The sequence below is a fragment of the Anopheles arabiensis genome, chromosome 2 (assembly GCF_016920715.1).
Source record: "Anopheles arabiensis isolate DONGOLA chromosome 2, AaraD3, whole genome shotgun sequence".
Taxonomy (NCBI): domain Eukaryota; kingdom Metazoa; phylum Arthropoda; class Insecta; order Diptera; family Culicidae; genus Anopheles; species Anopheles arabiensis.
Window position 1 is genome coordinate 102887620 of NC_053517.1, and position 17208 is coordinate 102904827.

General features: G+C 47.2%; 4 protein-coding genes across 5 annotated transcripts; 2 read left to right on the forward strand and 2 right to left on the reverse strand.

Moving 5' to 3' along the window:
• Positions 1-146: 146 nt before the first annotated feature.
• LOC120894303 (conserved oligomeric Golgi complex subunit 5) lies at positions 147-3020 on the reverse strand. Its single transcript, XM_040296808.1, has 4 exons — positions 2887-3020; positions 1482-2825; positions 1222-1410; positions 147-1153 (listed from the first exon to the last, which is right to left on the reverse strand). Exons 1-4 carry the CDS (start codon positions 2921-2923, stop codon positions 462-464), a joined length of 2262 nt encoding a protein of 753 aa, XP_040152742.1. The 5' UTR covers positions 2924-3020; the 3' UTR covers positions 147-461.
• A 66-nt stretch (positions 3021-3086) lies between these two features.
• Positions 3087-3629, forward strand: LOC120894307 (39S ribosomal protein L42, mitochondrial). Its single transcript, XM_040296813.1, has one exon. The coding sequence runs from the start codon at positions 3127-3129 to the stop codon at positions 3514-3516; it is 390 nt and encodes a 129-aa protein (XP_040152747.1). The 5' UTR covers positions 3087-3126; the 3' UTR covers positions 3517-3629.
• LOC120894305 (cyclin-dependent kinase 10) lies at positions 3601-9152 on the reverse strand. Of its 2 annotated transcripts, XM_040296810.1 has the most exons (7): positions 8952-9152; positions 5369-5479; positions 5105-5261; positions 4924-5024; positions 4794-4866; positions 3892-4722; positions 3601-3822 (listed from the first exon to the last, which is right to left on the reverse strand). In XM_040296810.1, the coding sequence occupies exons 3-7, from the start codon at positions 5112-5114 to the stop codon at positions 3626-3628; spliced, it is 1212 nt and encodes a 403-aa protein (XP_040152744.1). In that variant the 5' UTR covers positions 5115-5261; positions 5369-5479; positions 8952-9152; the 3' UTR covers positions 3601-3625. The 2 variants fall into 2 exon arrangements, with proteins under 2 accessions (XP_040152744.1, XP_040152745.1); XM_040296811.1 differs by lacking the exon at positions 5369-5479.
• A 4187-nt stretch (positions 9153-13339) lies between these two features.
• LOC120894304 (dynein regulatory complex subunit 4) lies at positions 13340-15757 on the forward strand. The gene is made up of 4 exons (XM_040296809.1): positions 13340-13663; positions 13792-14007; positions 14084-14108; positions 14178-15757. Exons 2-4 carry the CDS (start codon positions 14005-14007, stop codon positions 15509-15511), a joined length of 1362 nt encoding a protein of 453 aa, XP_040152743.1. The 5' UTR covers positions 13340-13663; positions 13792-14004; the 3' UTR covers positions 15512-15757.
• Positions 15758-17208: the final 1451 nt, after the last annotated feature.

Here is a 17208-nt window from a genome sequence, read left to right on the forward strand (position 1 = left end):
GTGATAGTGATAGTAGGATCAAGGATGTTCTGGGAATTTATTTTAATAATAATTGCGAGTGATGGCTGCAACGCTATCACCCAACACGACGGACTTAATGTAACAGCACTAGCTACAAAAGGAACAGTTGCAAAACGATCAGATGATTATTTTAATGAAGTTGGTAAGAATAGATATTTATAGTCGTAATTTGAATTTAAAAATAATATTTGCTGCTCTCATTGGCAGGCTTTTTCGCGCACGTTACCACTTTTGAAGTGTTAGCAATAGTGGCGTTCGTGGCTAAAGTGTGGATCTTTCTAAAGACGTACCTAATTTACGCTCTCGCTGTAACACGAACGAAATCTCGCTCCGCGAGACTTTTGCCAGCCAGCCCTTAGCTTGAACAGCTTCATAAAACGATGTACAATTTGAATGTAATTGAATAAAATAAAATACATACAACGTTTATTATTCCTTCCTTAATGTAACTGCTTCACCACGTTCTCCAAATAGCTCGTTACGATCGGATAGATAGGATCGTACTGGGTAATATTCTTCTGCCGCACTACCGTGCGGTACTTCTGCAGCGCTCCGGTAATCAACTCCAACCGTTCACGCTCGGACGTATGGCTTTCCAGCCATTGGAGCAGCTTCTCGTTGCCCCAGCCAGCAGTAACGTGCGGGCTGGCCATATCGTTGCCCGCGTGTCCAAACAGCATAAACAGAACGATGTACGGTGGCACCACGCCACCCTCTTCGCTCGTCTGCTCCACCAGCTCCTGCGGCGGCACGGTGAACAGGGAAGCGATTGCACGCAGCAGCCGGAAGCTTTTCCCGAGCGAAGAAAGATCGGGCACGATCGGTTTCAGTGCACCCTCCAGGTGGTGACAGTCGGCCTTGAGCCGCTGTCTGCCGGTGGAGGAAATCGGTCGAATGGTGGCAAGGTTTTGAACGAACAGTTCAATGCATCGTATGGCCAGATTGTGGCCCGCCTGCTCGATCACTGCCCGATCGTTGAACGGTAGAATGTGGGTGCTCCAGGCGCGTACGATAAAGTCCTGCAGCTCCTTCATGTACAGGGAGGGGCCGGCGGTGGAAATGTTGTTTGAATTTAGACCAGGTTCGCGGTGCATGGAGAGCAAGATTACGTTCACCGCGGAGTGGATTGAAGCTGAAGCGAGATGATTAGGTTGTAAAAGTCGTAATGATCGTATGATTGCTAGGGCGTCGTATGTTTACCGATCAGCGGCTGTAAGATGGCCATTATAATTGTCTTCCCTTCTACCAGGCTGGACGTGAGCTTTTTCGCTGCGTCGAGAGCGGAAAATTTCGTGCCCAAATTCTGCACCAATCGGTTGATTGCTTCATGATGGTAGCAGATAACATTTGCAAGGGTAATATTTTGGGACTGTGACACGTTTGGATTGTCTGCAAGATTGTTTATGGAAACAAATGAATAAAAATGGCATTTAACGCCCAAAAAACAAGACCCTACTTACCAAAAACTTGCTGCGTCTCCGAGCCGAGCTTCACATTGCGTTCAATCTTATTCCAAAGATCCTTGTTCGATACACACAGTACACCCGTTACAAGCCCGATCAACCTTGGATCGACAATGGCCGCGTTCAGCTCGGTCGATGCAACGCGCACCAGCGCATCGATCACCTCCTGGTTGGGGAAATCGATATCTGCCAGGGCCACCTTAAAGTTGTTGGCACACTTCTCCAGATAGCCCGCCTCGAGTGAACCAAACACCTGCTCACCGAACGTGAAATGTTGATCGATTTTTGTTTCCAGCCCACGGGCAAGCGAAAGCAGCTTCGGTAGGCCCTGCTGCAGCGCTTGTGTTACGTGCGATTGGGCCGCTTTGAACGAGCTCACAAGCTGTTTCTCCAGGTTGTTCCAAAACTTGCGATCAAACTCCTTCGCCAGCGTGTAGTCATCGCCGAGCGGCAGCTCGAGCAGACACTTTTGCAGAAACAGTACCTGCGTACAGTGTCCGTACATTTCGTCCAGGAACAGCCATTCGAGCGCTTGCCACAGCTTCGTGCGGAAGTTAGACGAGTTGGTCAGGGTTGGCGCTTTGCCCGGCGCCTTCAGTTGGCGTGCTTCGGCCCGTTCCTTTGCCGGCGACGAGACACCCGTTTTGCGCAGCTTGGCGACGTCCGTGCCGGCAAACGATTCCTTGATAGCGTCCTTCAGATAGCTGCCAAACGTTTCCAGCACGTTGTTCAAGCATTTGGGCAGTATCTTTAGATTGTGAAAGATGCGCACGCACACACCGACCTGGTCGGGTTTGTTTTTCAGAATCCCCTCGAAAAGATCACGATTCGCTACCTTCAGCAGCCGCTGTTTGGCCTTCTTGACGGTGCCGATCTCGTCGCGCAGAAAGTCAATCTTGGTGAGATCCACATCTTCCATCAGCCCTTCCAGCTCGTTCACGATGCTGGCCTGCTCGGCCAGATCGTTCGTGCCGTCCAGCTCCCTGTGCACCTGCAGGAAGCGGGCACACTGGCGTAGCACGTGCGATGCCTCGTGCAGCCGACCGAGCACTTTGGTTTGCGTTTCGAGCAGATCGTACGGTACGGTTATCTGCCGGCGCAAACGTTCCGCACCGAACTGGAGCGTTTCGATGTGGCTCGTTATCGATTCGATCGAAGCGTTAAGCGTACCGGCATGTTTGGCCTGCGATATCAGGGCACCGTACTGCTCCCGTACCTGCTTCTGCAGCGCGCTGGACAGCTGTTCGATACCGTCGGAGAGTTTGGCGATCTGGTCGCTAATGGCCACTGTTAGCTGGAGTTCCGGGCTTGGCTTATCGGCCAAGAAATTTTTGTAAAACTCTGCAAAACATGAGATTCATATTAGCTTTGTTGATTAGCGTTGTAAGACGCCTCTATTTACCGTCATTTTCAATTTTTTCACACAATTCGTCGGTCATTTTTGGGATTATTTCAGCGAAAATTCGTCTACCTGCGCCAAACTCGGTGACGTTACCAGTTTTGTTGTTTACCTTTGCGTAAACATAGGAGAACTGTCAAAACCATCTGACCATTTGTGGACGGTTCGTCTGGCAACCCTGCCACGCGTGTGTTTGACGTTTATTCTGCAAAGGGCACATTTGTCAACAAACGGCACAGAAACATGGCCTTTCTGGGACGCATTTTTCGCCGGGGAAACCACTTCCTAACGCTAAAGCAGTACGAAAACGTTCAAGTTGCCCGCGGAAACCCACAAGATCTGGTGCAGAAGGTAGCGGTAGCGGAGAGCGGCAACTGTTTTGTGGCCTGGCACCCCAAGCCGGACTTTCCGTACGAGTTCAGCAGACCGCTCGATGCGGTGGGCACGGAACCGAGTGTGAATCTCGTGCGGGATGACATAATCAACGCTAGCCGGGGTGCGTTAAAAGCAAAACATCCGGAGTTCGTGCGCCAAGAGCTGAGCAAACTAACCTTCACGACAAAACACCGGTGGTTCCCGAGGGCACGAGACAAGCGGGCGAAGAAGACGCCGATGGATCGACCGTACCTGTAGAGAGCGATGGGGTGGGTGCATTGTTTACTCTGCATCCCTGTGTTAGTGTAGTAGTGTGAAATACACGCAAAAAGGCATTTGCATGAAGAGAAATCTATTCTAATTCACATTAATCGAAGCGTCGTTTCTTAATTAGTGAGCCAAGCAAATCCGAAATAGTTGGGGCCTGACCACCGACATCGAACGTGGGCTTGTTGTTGGCCAGTCCACTGGTGCGCGGTTTGCGCGGATCGTCCTGCTTGGCGGGTGTTGTTTTCTTCATGTCTCGATGATGGGGAAATGTTGGCATCAGGTTTGGGTCACACGCTGAAAGAAAGATTCAATCGTTTGATTCCAATTGTTTTCAGAGCCATGGTAAAGCGTTGAATCACTCACGCAGTGGCGGTTCCCTTAGGTAGGTGCTGAGAAGACACCGTTCGGCAGTAGCTCTGCAGGCCGGGTTGTACATGAACAAACTGTTCAACAGATCGTACCCACTCGCAGAGAGAAAAGGAAACTTGCTCTTGAGATTGTTGTACGGTTGCTCTTTGAGGGTGAAATTCTGCACCAACGGTAAACTGTCGAAATCGGGCCAAATGGTCGCTGTCGGTGTGCCGAGCAGGTTAATGATGAGCTCGATCTGCGAAATTTCACTCGTACCGGGCAGCAGTGGCTTGTGGATCAGCAGCTCGCCGAGAATGCATCCCGTCGCCCACATGTCCACGGCGGTGGTTTGTTTTTTGGCCCCAAACAGCAGCTCCGGTGGCCGGTACCAGAGCGTCACCAGTCCCGGCGTCATCGGTTTGTTGGCATTGTTAAGGTAGCGTGCCAGCCCAAAGTCCGCTATCTTCAGGCAGCCGGTGTCCGTGAGCAGCAGGTTCGACACCTTCAAATCCCGGTGGATGATGTAGCGCGTGTGCAGGTAGTCTAAACCTTTCAGCAGCTGTATTATGATGCACTTGACCTGCGATTCCGAGAACGGTGTCTCCATGTTGTCCAGCAGCGAGGCTAGATCCTGCTCACAGAATTCCATCACGAGAAAGATGCTCTCCAGACTGTTGCCCACAACGACCTCCTTCAGCCGGACTATGTTTTCGTGGCTACAGTTTTTGAGGATTTGAATCTCGCGCAGCCCACTGATCGGAAATCCGTCCTTGAATATGTCCTGATCGAGGCGAACCTTCTTGAGAGCTACAATTTCATTTGAAACTGTATCTCGGGCACGAACTAAAAGCGATGGAGGAAGCAAAAGGGGGATAGTTGAACGAGGAAAAGAGTGATGGTGAAAAAGCGCTTACAAACGATTCCGTATGTGCCTTCGCCAACACGGTTACATTTCTGGAACGACGATACGTAGCGACATTTGCCATACTGGAAGAAACAATATATTAGCACATACGCCTCGCTTTATAAATATTTAAGGCTTACCACATCCTGCGGCCGAATTTCCGTGTACTGTTTGGTGCGAAAGTTCATCAGCATCCCTTTGCGATGGACGGGCCGGTTCGGATCCCGATAATCAGCGTAGTCTGGAGGAAGAGCAACATGAAAAACACAATGTATGCTATTAAATCGACGGTGCAAGTTTACCCAAACGAAATTAACTAACCTGAAGTCATGACTTCGATATGCAGTTTAAAATGTGGTACACTTTTTGGGGACAATTCTGTCTTCCGAGCCGGCACTGGAGCACAAAACACAAGCGTAAACAAAACAGCACAAACAGGTTTGACGTTTCTCCCCAAACAAGTGAGCCACACATGGAACTGCAGTGGACAAATAGTTTTTGTAACCATATATTAAAATAAGAAAATACAATTATTCGATGAGATTTGCATGTTAAAAGCATTTATAAAAAGATCCGAAAATTTACGGTTTGTAAACATTTAAAATAACTGATGCATTTCGAAAATGATGCTCATCCAAGAAGCAGAAACCGCTGTCCAAATGGCTGCGTACGTAGGACGGAAAGTTCAAATGCCGCCTAGAAAAGGGAAACAAAATCTAAAATAATGGAAGCTACAAAAGGTTACATCAAATAAAGGAGGCATCATTTCGAAGAGGAACCCCCATCTGGGTTCAACCAATGAGTCACATGTGAAATTGATTAACAATTTAAATCCCTCCCATTACAGCCACCACATGCGCCACGTGGTACACTTCCTTTCTTGCCACGTGGTTGCAAGTCAGCTTCCATTTTGAAAGTGGTTGTAATAACCGACCCAAAGGTAGGATTTGGAGAGTGTTAAAAGAAATTAGACACCAAATTTATCGTCCAAACAGAAGACCCAAAAGGAGGTTCTTCATAAAAAGAAAAGGGTTGTTCAGCCTAAGCAAACTGAACTAGACCGGTAAGGCTTATTCTTCTATATGAAAATGTTATTCCACCAATACTGGGAAACATTCCGAAGGCATGTTGATCGTGTGATGGAAAGTGATGCTTTTGGATGTTTGTTTTTTTTCTTCTTCTTATACCACTGTGTAGCTGTACGTGTGGCTGTATTTGTTCACCCTCTTACTGATGTACCTTTCAAGCGAAACTGATTTTCCCACACTAATCCATAGGCTCACAGTGGAACGTTTGCTTGTTTGCCATCTCCATGGGATACGGGAGACACTATGTGATCCGACTGATGGGTCGCCGGTCGGTTTCATATCCCTAAAGGATGGGACAGTAGTCGCTATTGTCCACGCTACCAAAGCAACGCGTTTCCAAAATGGATCCGTTTTCATTTTATTACTATGAATTTTTATGGATCCTTTTCCTAATGCTTGTGGGGGGAAGTGAAGCAAAATAACCTCGAGCCAACTCAACCCCGTGATGGAGAACTAAAAAATTGAATCATTTCGCTTGCGGGGGCTTTCATCCGGGTTTTCATCCTTTTTGGGTGTTCGACAGTCTCGATCTACCTGTCTGTGTGTATGTGAGTGAGTGAATTTTCGTCGAAGGGATGAAATTTGGCCACAGCAGCTGGAAATACGGTGTATTGCAGAGCGGAAAAGATTATCGGAAACAGTGTGCGTTGTTCGTTTGTTTGCCACAGTGTGTGTGTGTGTGTTCATTGCATTAGTGAAATGAAACGAAAGGATCAATATATACTGCGTGCAAACAACGCTCAATTCCGTGGAGAAACTTGATCGTTGGATAATCAAACTGATGGAACGGATTTTCGGTGGAAATTTTGAAGGCTGCCATCGACTCATTTGATGAATGATGCTTCACTGGAAACGGTAGTGGATCAGTCTTTTCCTCCATTTTTAATCAACTAGTTATTTTTGGGCTGGCTACAGGGCTATGAGCAATAATATCGGAGAAACATAGTAAATGAGTGTTTTTATTAATACCTGACACCTCGCCTTCTGCAATGCTTGGTGCACATCAGGTGAAACTGATTCTGCATCCATATCTGCCAAGGAACTAATTCCCTGGAATTGATACTGGCTCTGAAACTGCTCCTGAGCCTAACCTGATTCTAAAATTGACACCAAACCCCTACAGGTCCTGAAAAAGATACCAAACCTATGTTATTCCTGGAACTGGTACTGAACGCATACCAGTACTCGAACTGATACCAAATCCATACCTTTCCTGGACTGATTACTGAATCCAAATTGTTGCTGGATTTTGAATACATACTCTTGCTGGAACTGATCCCGTGGCGATTCGAATCCTGCGACTCATCTCGCTCCCAAAACGGCTCTGGAATTGATCTTGAACCCATACCACTCTTGGGAATTGATCCGCTTGATTGAATTATATCGATGTCTAATGTTCTTATTCGTTAAATTGTGTGTGCTTCATACAGAATGATTCACTCTTCAAAGCAAACCCACCATTGCCAGTCTTCTCTTGTCGGAATAGTGTTCGCTCTAGGTGTTGAGACTACTCATTCATATTCCCATACCGTCCGAAAAACCTCCGTAACCGCAAGCAGCTCCAGTCCTTAATGTCGATTTCATTCAAATGTGCACCATATTCCAAGAATGGCAATGGGGAAGGACATTTTACGCCAATAGTTGGTGCGATTTGCCGAAGCGAAGAAATAAACACCGGTGTGTGTGTGGGTGGGTGTGTGGGTGTGTATTACCGGTCGCACAGGCATCATAACTTCATTCCGATCCAAAACCCATTAACTCGTGCGTCCTTGCCACCAACGCTCCCGGTTCCGTGGTAATACGGTTATTAATATGCTGATACATGGCATCTTTGCCAATGGGTTCTTCCGGCGTACGAGACACATTCGTTCCCAAGTTTCTTCCCACGTCTGTGTCTTTTTGGTGGCTGCTAAACACACACTAACACACCCCAAAAACTGGAACTGGCAGAATGCAGAACGGAGCTGTCGCTCTGCGAAGAAGCACATATAGTGTGTGCTGGTGGTTTGGCCGTCTTCATAATGGGCAATAGCCCCGAAGCACGATTAGGATTATTCAACTAAGACCCCTCCCCCGGTGACGATGCGGCCGGTGGTGGGTGTGCAGACGGGGAGGCGGTCACGTATTCGAAGCGAGTGCTGTGAATTAGGTCAGCGCAACGGAAACCCGACTCAAACAGAGACGATTGCATTAACCGTTCTATTTTGGTTAAATGGATCCGAATTAGGGAAAATGTGGTTCGCTCTTTACGGCACCTACAGGTCGTATAATTTTATTGAGGTGAATTTCTTAAACTCTATTGATTGCTTTATACCACACTGTGAATAGCCATATTAAACGTTTGGGTGGGGGGGGGGGGGCTGGAATGCTCCAAAGAGATAATGTATTTATGCGACATTATGCACATTAAAGCGGAGAACGTTTTGTGGCATCGCTTGAGTCCCTCTGCAGTGCAAGCGGTGATGGTGCTGTAAATCCCAAAGACGGTAATTAAGAACGTGACCCCGAATGCTAAAAACCACATTATTTCGCGCACACACACACACACTTGGGGCAGGATGGAAAAGCAACACCTCGTACGCTCACATCTCTTTGCTTTGGTAGGGGAAGTGCCAAAGGACTGAGCCACATTGCCTCATTAGTGCGTTTTTGTCGCGAAATGGCATTGCCGGGTTGTGGGCTCGGTCTAGCTGCGTTTCGTTTGGAGCTAGGCAAACAGGGGGGGGGGGGGGGGTTTACTAGGAAAATAAATGACCCCTACGCGTATGTAAATGTGGAGCACACACGTACTCCACACATAACGTCACCAGAACGTCAGTGATCGGCAACCTGTTCTAGGGTGTGATTGTGCAGATTCTTCAATAGCTACTTTTTTGTTTATTTGAGAGGCTCTTACTGTGCGGTCTTAAATATTCTTACGACCATTATGCACTTGATTATTCTGTTGTGTGTGGTACTGATAAACCTTTATAAGAATACTAACTTTTACGGAAATGAAGAAGATTAACATAGATACTAGACATAGACATAGATAGACATAGATAAGATCATAGATACTAAATAATAGAACATAGACTCACCAAGTGCTTGGTCCGCGAAAGATTTGCCCTCAGTAAGAGTCGCAGGGTCGTAGCAGAGGAAAAACAAACTGCAGACTTTTGGACAGAGTCTTTGACACTTTGCCTACTAATCAGTCCTTCCCACTAGTTGCTTCTGATTCAAAGGTTGGGAAGCCTATGCAGTCGAAAGGGGATGTTTTGCTAGGAAATTCAGGGGTTCTGTCCTATTTCGGATGTTGGAATTAAAGGTGCTAACTTCTGCGTTTGAATATCTCTTTATTGAAAACAAGGCCTACTTTTACACTAAATTTTATTCTTGCACGTTTACCCGATTATTCGCTTGGACTGGATTGTTCGGGTTTTCAGAAAATTCTTATTTTGACGTGAAAGGATTTGAAAGGATAAAACAATGGTTACTGGGATTGGCAAATTGGTGAAGGAAAGGAAATTTATAATCGCGTGCGTAACATATACCGCGCGGCTACATGAGGTGAAATATACAGCGAAATGAACTATTTGACAGGTGAAATATCTGACAGGTACAGCTAAAGGGTTGGGGGAGACGCAACATCCGCTTTCGAAATTCTATTAAAAATAATATCTTCTCAAGCAAAACATTCCCTAATTGGAAGAAATTATGAACTGTTTACTGAAAATTGACGAAGTACTCGATATTGAAGATATTTAATGGATTTAATTACGATTTTGTGCATGTTATTTGTTTACATTGCACATCAGCTGGTTGCTGTGATGCTTTATCCGTCAGATATTTCGCCTGTCAAATAGTTCATTTCGCTGTATATTTCACCTCATGTGGCCTCGCGGATAGGCTTTTAATGTAAAAGAGTTCTGAGTGTTCCCACAACTGTGGTTCATGGTCATGATTGAATAGATATTTAACCGACAAAAAGGTTGCTAATCACTGTCCAGCAACGTAAAGCAGCACTTGCCATCCTATTGGATAATATACAAGCGTTTCAAAGATTCAAAAGTATTCCACACTTACCTTAATCATTTACAACAGGTTTGCCGTGTGGTCTCTTGCTAGCAAAGGGAGCTTTTCTTCGCTGACGACGACCAACTCTTGCCGCCAAGTATTACCAAAGCGTTACAGCCATCTCCGTCGAGCAAACTAAACTAAATTGCAACGGTAAGTAAGTTGTGTGTTGCCCGCCGGCATAATCCTTAGCTTACGATTTGTCACTGGAAAACAACCAATTCCCGTGAAAAGCCTAACATTGCTAACGTTATGAATTATACGGCATCAGGGCAGGGAGCCCGTGAAACTCTCCGGAGCCTTCGGTTGTAATCCTTGGACGAATTTGGCGTCCTCCAGCTTACAAGCACCCTGCAGCACGGTTGAAAGGTATGTGTGTGATTTCACCGGAAACGGAATTAATTACCGTTTAATCCGAACGTAAATGGAGTAAAGGGGTCAAACACTGGCACCTGTGTCGAAGATGGAGAGTGCCGGAATGGGTTTTAGGAAATTTGCATTTAAAGTGTGTCGGTTCGAAGAAAATGTATTGAAATCTATCAAACAACAACCGCTGCCTGGTGAAGGTGTTTAGACAATTTCTTGTTATTGAACGCCAAGAAACGCTAAGGCGGATTAAAACCTAAAAGCACAAACTGTACACGCTGTAAACCGTCGGTGAAGCATTAAGCTTCGCTACGAAGGAGCTTAAAATTTGAACAATCTTAACGACAACTTTCCAACACCCGACGCCAGACCGTGTTTGTGGCTGCTGTCCTGTGCAGAGTATTGTCGTTATAGGGAGGGGGGAGGGAGGGTACGTAATGCACTTCCGGAAGGTGGCCCAACAATCGGAAGTGGAAGCATTCTAACGTAATGTTGCGGTTTGTTGGTTACGCGGTTTTATGGGAAGAGAGTGTGAGAGAGAGGACATACATACTGTGCTGGTAAAGTGTTTTGAATTTTATAAACTTGGAACGTTAGAGTTGGAGCTTAAGGATAGTTTTAGTGTTTGTCAGTGTGTGTGTGGTTGCATCGTACTTAGGCATCAGGTTGTCGCATGACTGTGCCTCGAAGCAACCACGACCGTTTAAGGGTTTTTTTTGTAAGGCGCTTAGGAACAGTTTGTGATAATAGGAACACCACCTACAGCTGGCTTCAAACGAGTAAACGAAATGGAACATGCTTTAACTACCCTTTTCTTTCATTGTTCGGTGAATAATTTTGCATATTTTTTTCGTGAAGGACATTTGTGTCCATTTTGATATGATTTTTGTTGCTTCTGTACCTTTTTTTGTGGAAATGAACAAAACTCGTTACTCAAAAGAAGCTCCTTACGAAAACAGATGTTACCGTTTATCGAACGAGTGGGGTTGGTCGGATTCACAAATTCCATCAGGCACCTGAAAGCATCGAAATGGACGGACTAGACTCTTCTAGACGATATTCCACTTATCTCGAGAAGTCTGAAGCAGCAGCAACCGAAAAAAAAGAAGGAAAAAGAAACCTCACACTTACTTACCCAAAGTGCATTGCAGGGAGGAGCAAAACCCTCGACGAACAAGGGTACCACAGGGGGATTTTTTTTTCGGCCACAAGCTCTGTCTGGCTGCTGACGATAAAAATAGCCCTCCAGCTCTCACCTGCCTTTGCATCTGTTCTCAATCTGCCCACGATCGGAAGGTGTTCGATTTTAATAGGAAATTGTTCCGAACAAACTCTACCCCAGCTCAGCCGGGCGGACAAAATGGTGTGTCCGAGGCATATGCGTTTTTTTTCTTCCTTTCAACAGCCACGGACCTCGTCCCACTCTTTCTCTCTCTCTTTCTCTGTATTGACTAAATTTGAAACAACTTGACGGAGCGTCCCCGCCCGAAACCTTCGTCAAGGTGTGTAAGGTGCATTGATCCGGAAAGCTCAAATTGAATGTTGAGCGTCCAGCAACGGCAGCAGCAACCGAGCAGCAACTGTTCACGGAACAGTTGGTTTACCTGCACTTTCCCGAGATATCGGTCGGTCCGGTCGGGGAAGAGCACTGATTGGAAGTGAATTTTTCGGTACGGCTCCGGTTTCTCTAATCTGTTGTGAAAGCTTTCGTATCCCGTTGACCGCCTCAGTCCGTGCTCAGACAGACAGACCCCCCCCTCTCCTTTGGCTACCTGGTCACTCCTCCATTGTTCCATTTTCCTTCTATATCGGTGGAAAATTTAATTTTCTCGGGTCTACAGGTAATAGCTCCAGCGCCGTAAGAGGTAAGACAAGGGTGCCGCTAACACACATACAACTTAGTAGCACTCAGCAGCATACAACAAGCGTCGAGGTTTTCCCAATTTCCAGCTGCCATCCCCCCTCTCCCCCATACGGTAAGCCTTGGGATGGCAATCGAATGCCCGGGAATGCTTTCGGTTCAATACTGTTGTCGTGTGCATTCGGATTCAATCATGCATCATGATGCATTAAACGGGTAAGAGCCCATCGAGCCCGAACCATTCCAACTGGATATCCACGCCGGAAGCGTGGTACTTTTAGAGATGAATTCAAACAGAATTGGTATGCGGTTGCTATTCTGTTGTTGGCATGTGTGTTGTTGTATCTTTGGCAGGATGTGTTCGTTTTTTCTTGCTCAACATGGTATTGAGTTGATACGATTGTTTGGTCCTTTTTCGTCTACTAGTTAATTTCGTACGATTACAGTGTAAAGCCGGGTAATTTCTAGGTTCCTTTTAACTCCGAAATGTACGCAAAATAAACAGCTCAAAACTCATTCCCGAAGTGCAGGAACTGATAATGAACGCTTAATTGACCTATTGACATATTGACCTATGCTCCTGATGTTATATTATTCTTGGACCTCATCCAGTTCCAATATCAATATTGGAACTGTTACTCAACTCATGCTGGTCCTGAAAATGATCGCAGATCGACACTAACCTGGAGCTAATACGAACCTCCAGGAACTGACACTAAATCCATGCTGGTCCTGGAACTTGTTCCGGTTCCGCAACCAATCCTGAGACGGTCTCGCTTCTGGAAGTGATTCCAATCGGGATTTCTTCAAATATATCTGCAGTGTATATATTTTTGTGTAAAAATTAAGCGTAAAGACATAAAGGACATTCCGATACATTCAAGTGATTTCAGGTATTTATTCTAAATTTTAGCAAAAATTGCAAGAAAAGGTTCGAAATATTGCCAAATACATCTCAGAAGCGCTTTTGAGCAAATCGTACAGTAAGACTACAAACGCTATCACCCATAAGTATCCATCTACCCGGAAGTATGCACCGATTCCAATCCCTGCCCGAACGCGTGTTCTGCTACTACAGCGCCCAATGTACCATCATAAACAGCAACACTATCGCGCCAAAGCAGGCAAAACGAACGACCAAATTCAAAACACCGCTGAGCGCTGTCCAAACAGAGCAACCGACGAACGCGCGCTTCCATAGCAACCTACAGCACACACACGGCACGCTCGGTTGCCTCCGAGTCTTGTTTGTGCGATATAAACGCAACAGCAGTAGCAGGACCTTGAAGAGTGTTGGGCGCCGAATAGAAAGTGAAAAAGCGCCAGTGCCGGTGCCGCGGTTTGCTTTAGTTTCGTTTCGATTCGCTACTTTCCGGATACTGGTTCCATCTTCCGCTGAACGAACTTTGTGCGAGTGTGTGTGTTTTTTGTTGCCAGTCGGAAGCTAGCACCGGATATAGCGTGGCCACTGTATCTCGCGGCAGCGGATATTTGAATTCCTCACGATAGGTATAGTATTTGCACAGTGCGAAAGAACCGGGTGCTGGCGAAAGAGGACTCCCCGCTCTAAACATGTTTCGTACACATTGACTAGTCGTCTTTACCGTGCGCTTGATGTTCTGAAATTGTTGATTTAGGTTTTCCCGTGTTGCCTTGCGAGAAGTTATACGCACAGTCGGTGGCTTCCGGTGTGCGCCGGATAAGGTGTGTTTGTGCCTGTTTGGATCTTCCAGCACCCAATAGCACGGAAGTCGTCACGGAAGGGAACGGTGCACGAACTGGGATGGTTTAAATTGTGCCACAAGACGTTGGTGAAGTGTTGGTGAACAACTGGAACAAAATTGTAAAAGATGGTAAGGTTCCAAGAAGCTAGAATTGACTTTGTAATTCAACATTTAATCGTGTTTCTCACGTTTTATCTCTTTCCAGGGTCCTAAAAAAGCAAAAGGAAGTAGTAAGTAGCCTCTTTTTATGTCCTCTTCTTGGTAAATTACACCGTGCTCTTACGTACTCCCGATTGCAGCCGTCATCGATGGCGTCGACACGTCCAGTATGTCCCGGGAGCAGCTGGAGCAGTTCGCGCTCAAGCTCCGCAACGAGATGGAGCGCGAGCGGGAGGAGCGCAACTTCTTCCAGCTCGAGCGCGACAAGCTGCGCACGTACTGGGAAATTACGCGCAAACAGCTGGAGGAAGCGAAAGCGGTGATCCGTGGAAAGGAGCGCGATGTAGAGGTCGCCCAGGAGCTGGCCGATCAGGACACCAAAAACGTGATGCAGGAGATGAAACACCTGCAGTACGAACATCAGTCCCACATCGGAGAGCTGCGAGCGGAGATGATGACACAGCTGAAGATGGCACAGGAAGACCATACTCTGCAAGAGCGGGAACTGCTAAACGACAAGCGCGATCTGAAGCGGTTGCTGCGCGAGAAGGAAGAAAACACCGAGCTGGAGATACAGCAGCTGAAGCTGAAGCACAGCGAGCTGCTGAGCGTTGAGCGGGCCAAGTTTCAGGAGGAAATGGAAGCAATGACGAAGCTGTTCGAGCAGCGGCTCGCCAGCTACAAGGAGGAGGCGGAGGTGCGCCACGAGATGGAGCTGTCGGAGGTGGAGGAGCGCAAGAACGGGCAGATAGCGGAGCTGATCAGCACGAACGAGCAAGCGTACCGGGAGATGAAGAGCTACTACAACGCCATCACGCAGAACAATCTCGCGCTGATCAACAGCATGAAGGAGGAGATGGAGGAGATGCGCCTGCAGTCGGACAAGGATCTGAAGAGCTTCAGCGAGGTGATGGCGGAGAACAAACGGCTAACGGAGCCGCTCAAGAGCTCGCAGGCCGAGCTGGTGGAGCTGCGCAAGAAGCTGCAGTACTACGACCGCGACAAGGCCACCCTGAACCGGGTAAAGACGCGCCTGAATAGTACGCAGAAGCAGCTGGCCAGCCTGAAGCTCGAGCAGGACGTGCTGCAGATGCGGTGCGAGAAGCTGGTGGAGGAGCGCGATCAGCTCAAGCGGCTGTTCGAAAAGTCGATGCTGGAGCTGCAGCAAAAGTCGGGCCTGAAGAATTCGCTACTCGAGCGCAAGCTGGAGTACATAGAGAAGCAGACGGAGCAGCGCGAAGCTATCCTTGGGGAGGTGTTGTCGTTGGCCGGGATAGAGCCTCAGTCGCTGAGCGTGCGGATCGAGAAGTTGCTGGTGCAGAAGAACGACAAGATTCAGGCGCTGCGCTACGATTTGGCCCGAGTGAGCAAGATGTACGATGATCTGCTGTCGCTAATCGAGGGCAAGCTGGTAAAGTACGGCATCACGCTGAAGGACCTGGAGCTGCAGAACCTGCGGCAGGAGAGCAAGTAGGGAGATTATGGTTGCTGGGCCTCTTATTTCCCTCTGGAAGACTAATCACAGGGGAGACTAATCCCGGCGTGTGTGAGTGTCGGGTTTCTTTAAACATTGCACAGGAAATGTACTGGGAGAACGATAAGGGAGTTTAAAGCATTCATCCTTGATGCCTTGCTCTTAACCACTAATTAAGGCAAAACGACGACACATTCTCTCTCTCCCAGGGTGTGGATGTGGCATAAATGCAAATGATAATTATTACCAGGCGCATCATGAATCATTCATGCGCGTCGTTTAATTTTAGCATCCTGTTGTGAGTGGTTAGTGTGTGTGTGTGTTGGTTGTGGGGTTTTGCCAGGAAAAGCCCGGGTAATTCCAGCTCCGCTTTTCTCCGTATTTCCCCCTTCGTAGACCATCAGATTGTTCTGATGCTGCTGCGGCAACTGTGGTAGGATTAAGTGGCAAAAAGAAGCGTAATTCCTACCATCTGAGGCGTAAGCGGTATGAGATGTTGAATACGTTTCATGGAATACATTATTCAAAAGACGCACACACACACACAAGGATCGGTGAAGAGCTGCCTCTTCATAAGCCTATAATTACAGAGTGCATGTGTGAGACGCTGTACCGACTCGTGACCTTTCAAACCCACCTGCTGCAGACTGATGGTCGCAATGGTAGCTTTGACACTTGATAGTCACAGTGGCCACCATGGCTCATTACGATGATTTCATAATTAGTGGCTTTCCGGTGCCATGCTTATGTGGCTTTCCTTCTTTTCACCCTTTTTTTGCTGCAATGATGGCGTTAAGTGAAGGGGACCCAGTTCCCTTCTAGAACATTCATTAAAATGCCCCTTTTGCACTGTACTGTAATTTGTTGATGGCAGCTGAAACTTTCGTCACTATTCCTACCCTAGCAAATGCATTTGCCTTCCCCACGAAGCATCCAGCAACCACCGGGGCTATTTCAATGGGCCACCGAGCCTCTATCTGTTTCGAAATCAATTATGCAAATGATGCACCCACTGGCGGCAACCGGGAAATGGCTTATTTATTCATCATCACCTTCGAATCGGCGCGCGTAGGCAACCACGGGCTCTAACGCAACGTGCGGAAACTAATGTAATGTCTTCCGGGGTTTCTGGCTGACAACCCGAGACCAGCCAGCCAGCCAGCCAGCATCAGGTGATCCGACCCACGAAACGAGCTGCAACACTCATCATCCGGAGTGCTTACTGGGAGGGAGGGGATTGGTTGTTGTCGTTCGGGCTGATGAGAGGATTGTTTGTGATTAAATCAATTCGTCTTTCGGCGGCCCTGCGGTGGACATTCCGTAACTGATAAGCCTGGGTTCGAGGGGTAAGTAAACACGCTTTGGGGTGACACGTTAAAAAGGGGAGCGGGACACTGTTACGGCACTGGACGGATTGGTTCCGTTCGGGATGGATGGATGGATAGGCGATCGAGTGTGGAACAGCGATATGTTGTCCCTGTGTGTATTCTGTGCGCCGTGTATATCGGTGTGCTCTATTGAATCAGTAATGATGAGGGATAGAATGTGTTGCTTGTCGAATGGTTATTGGATAGCCGTGGAAACCTAGCTTTAAGAAGGCGAACGATTGCCTATTCAATAAATTTGAGACACTAAAACGATAGAGAAACAATAATAGTCTTTAGTATATGTCAAATTTTGTCCGTAAAAAAAAAATA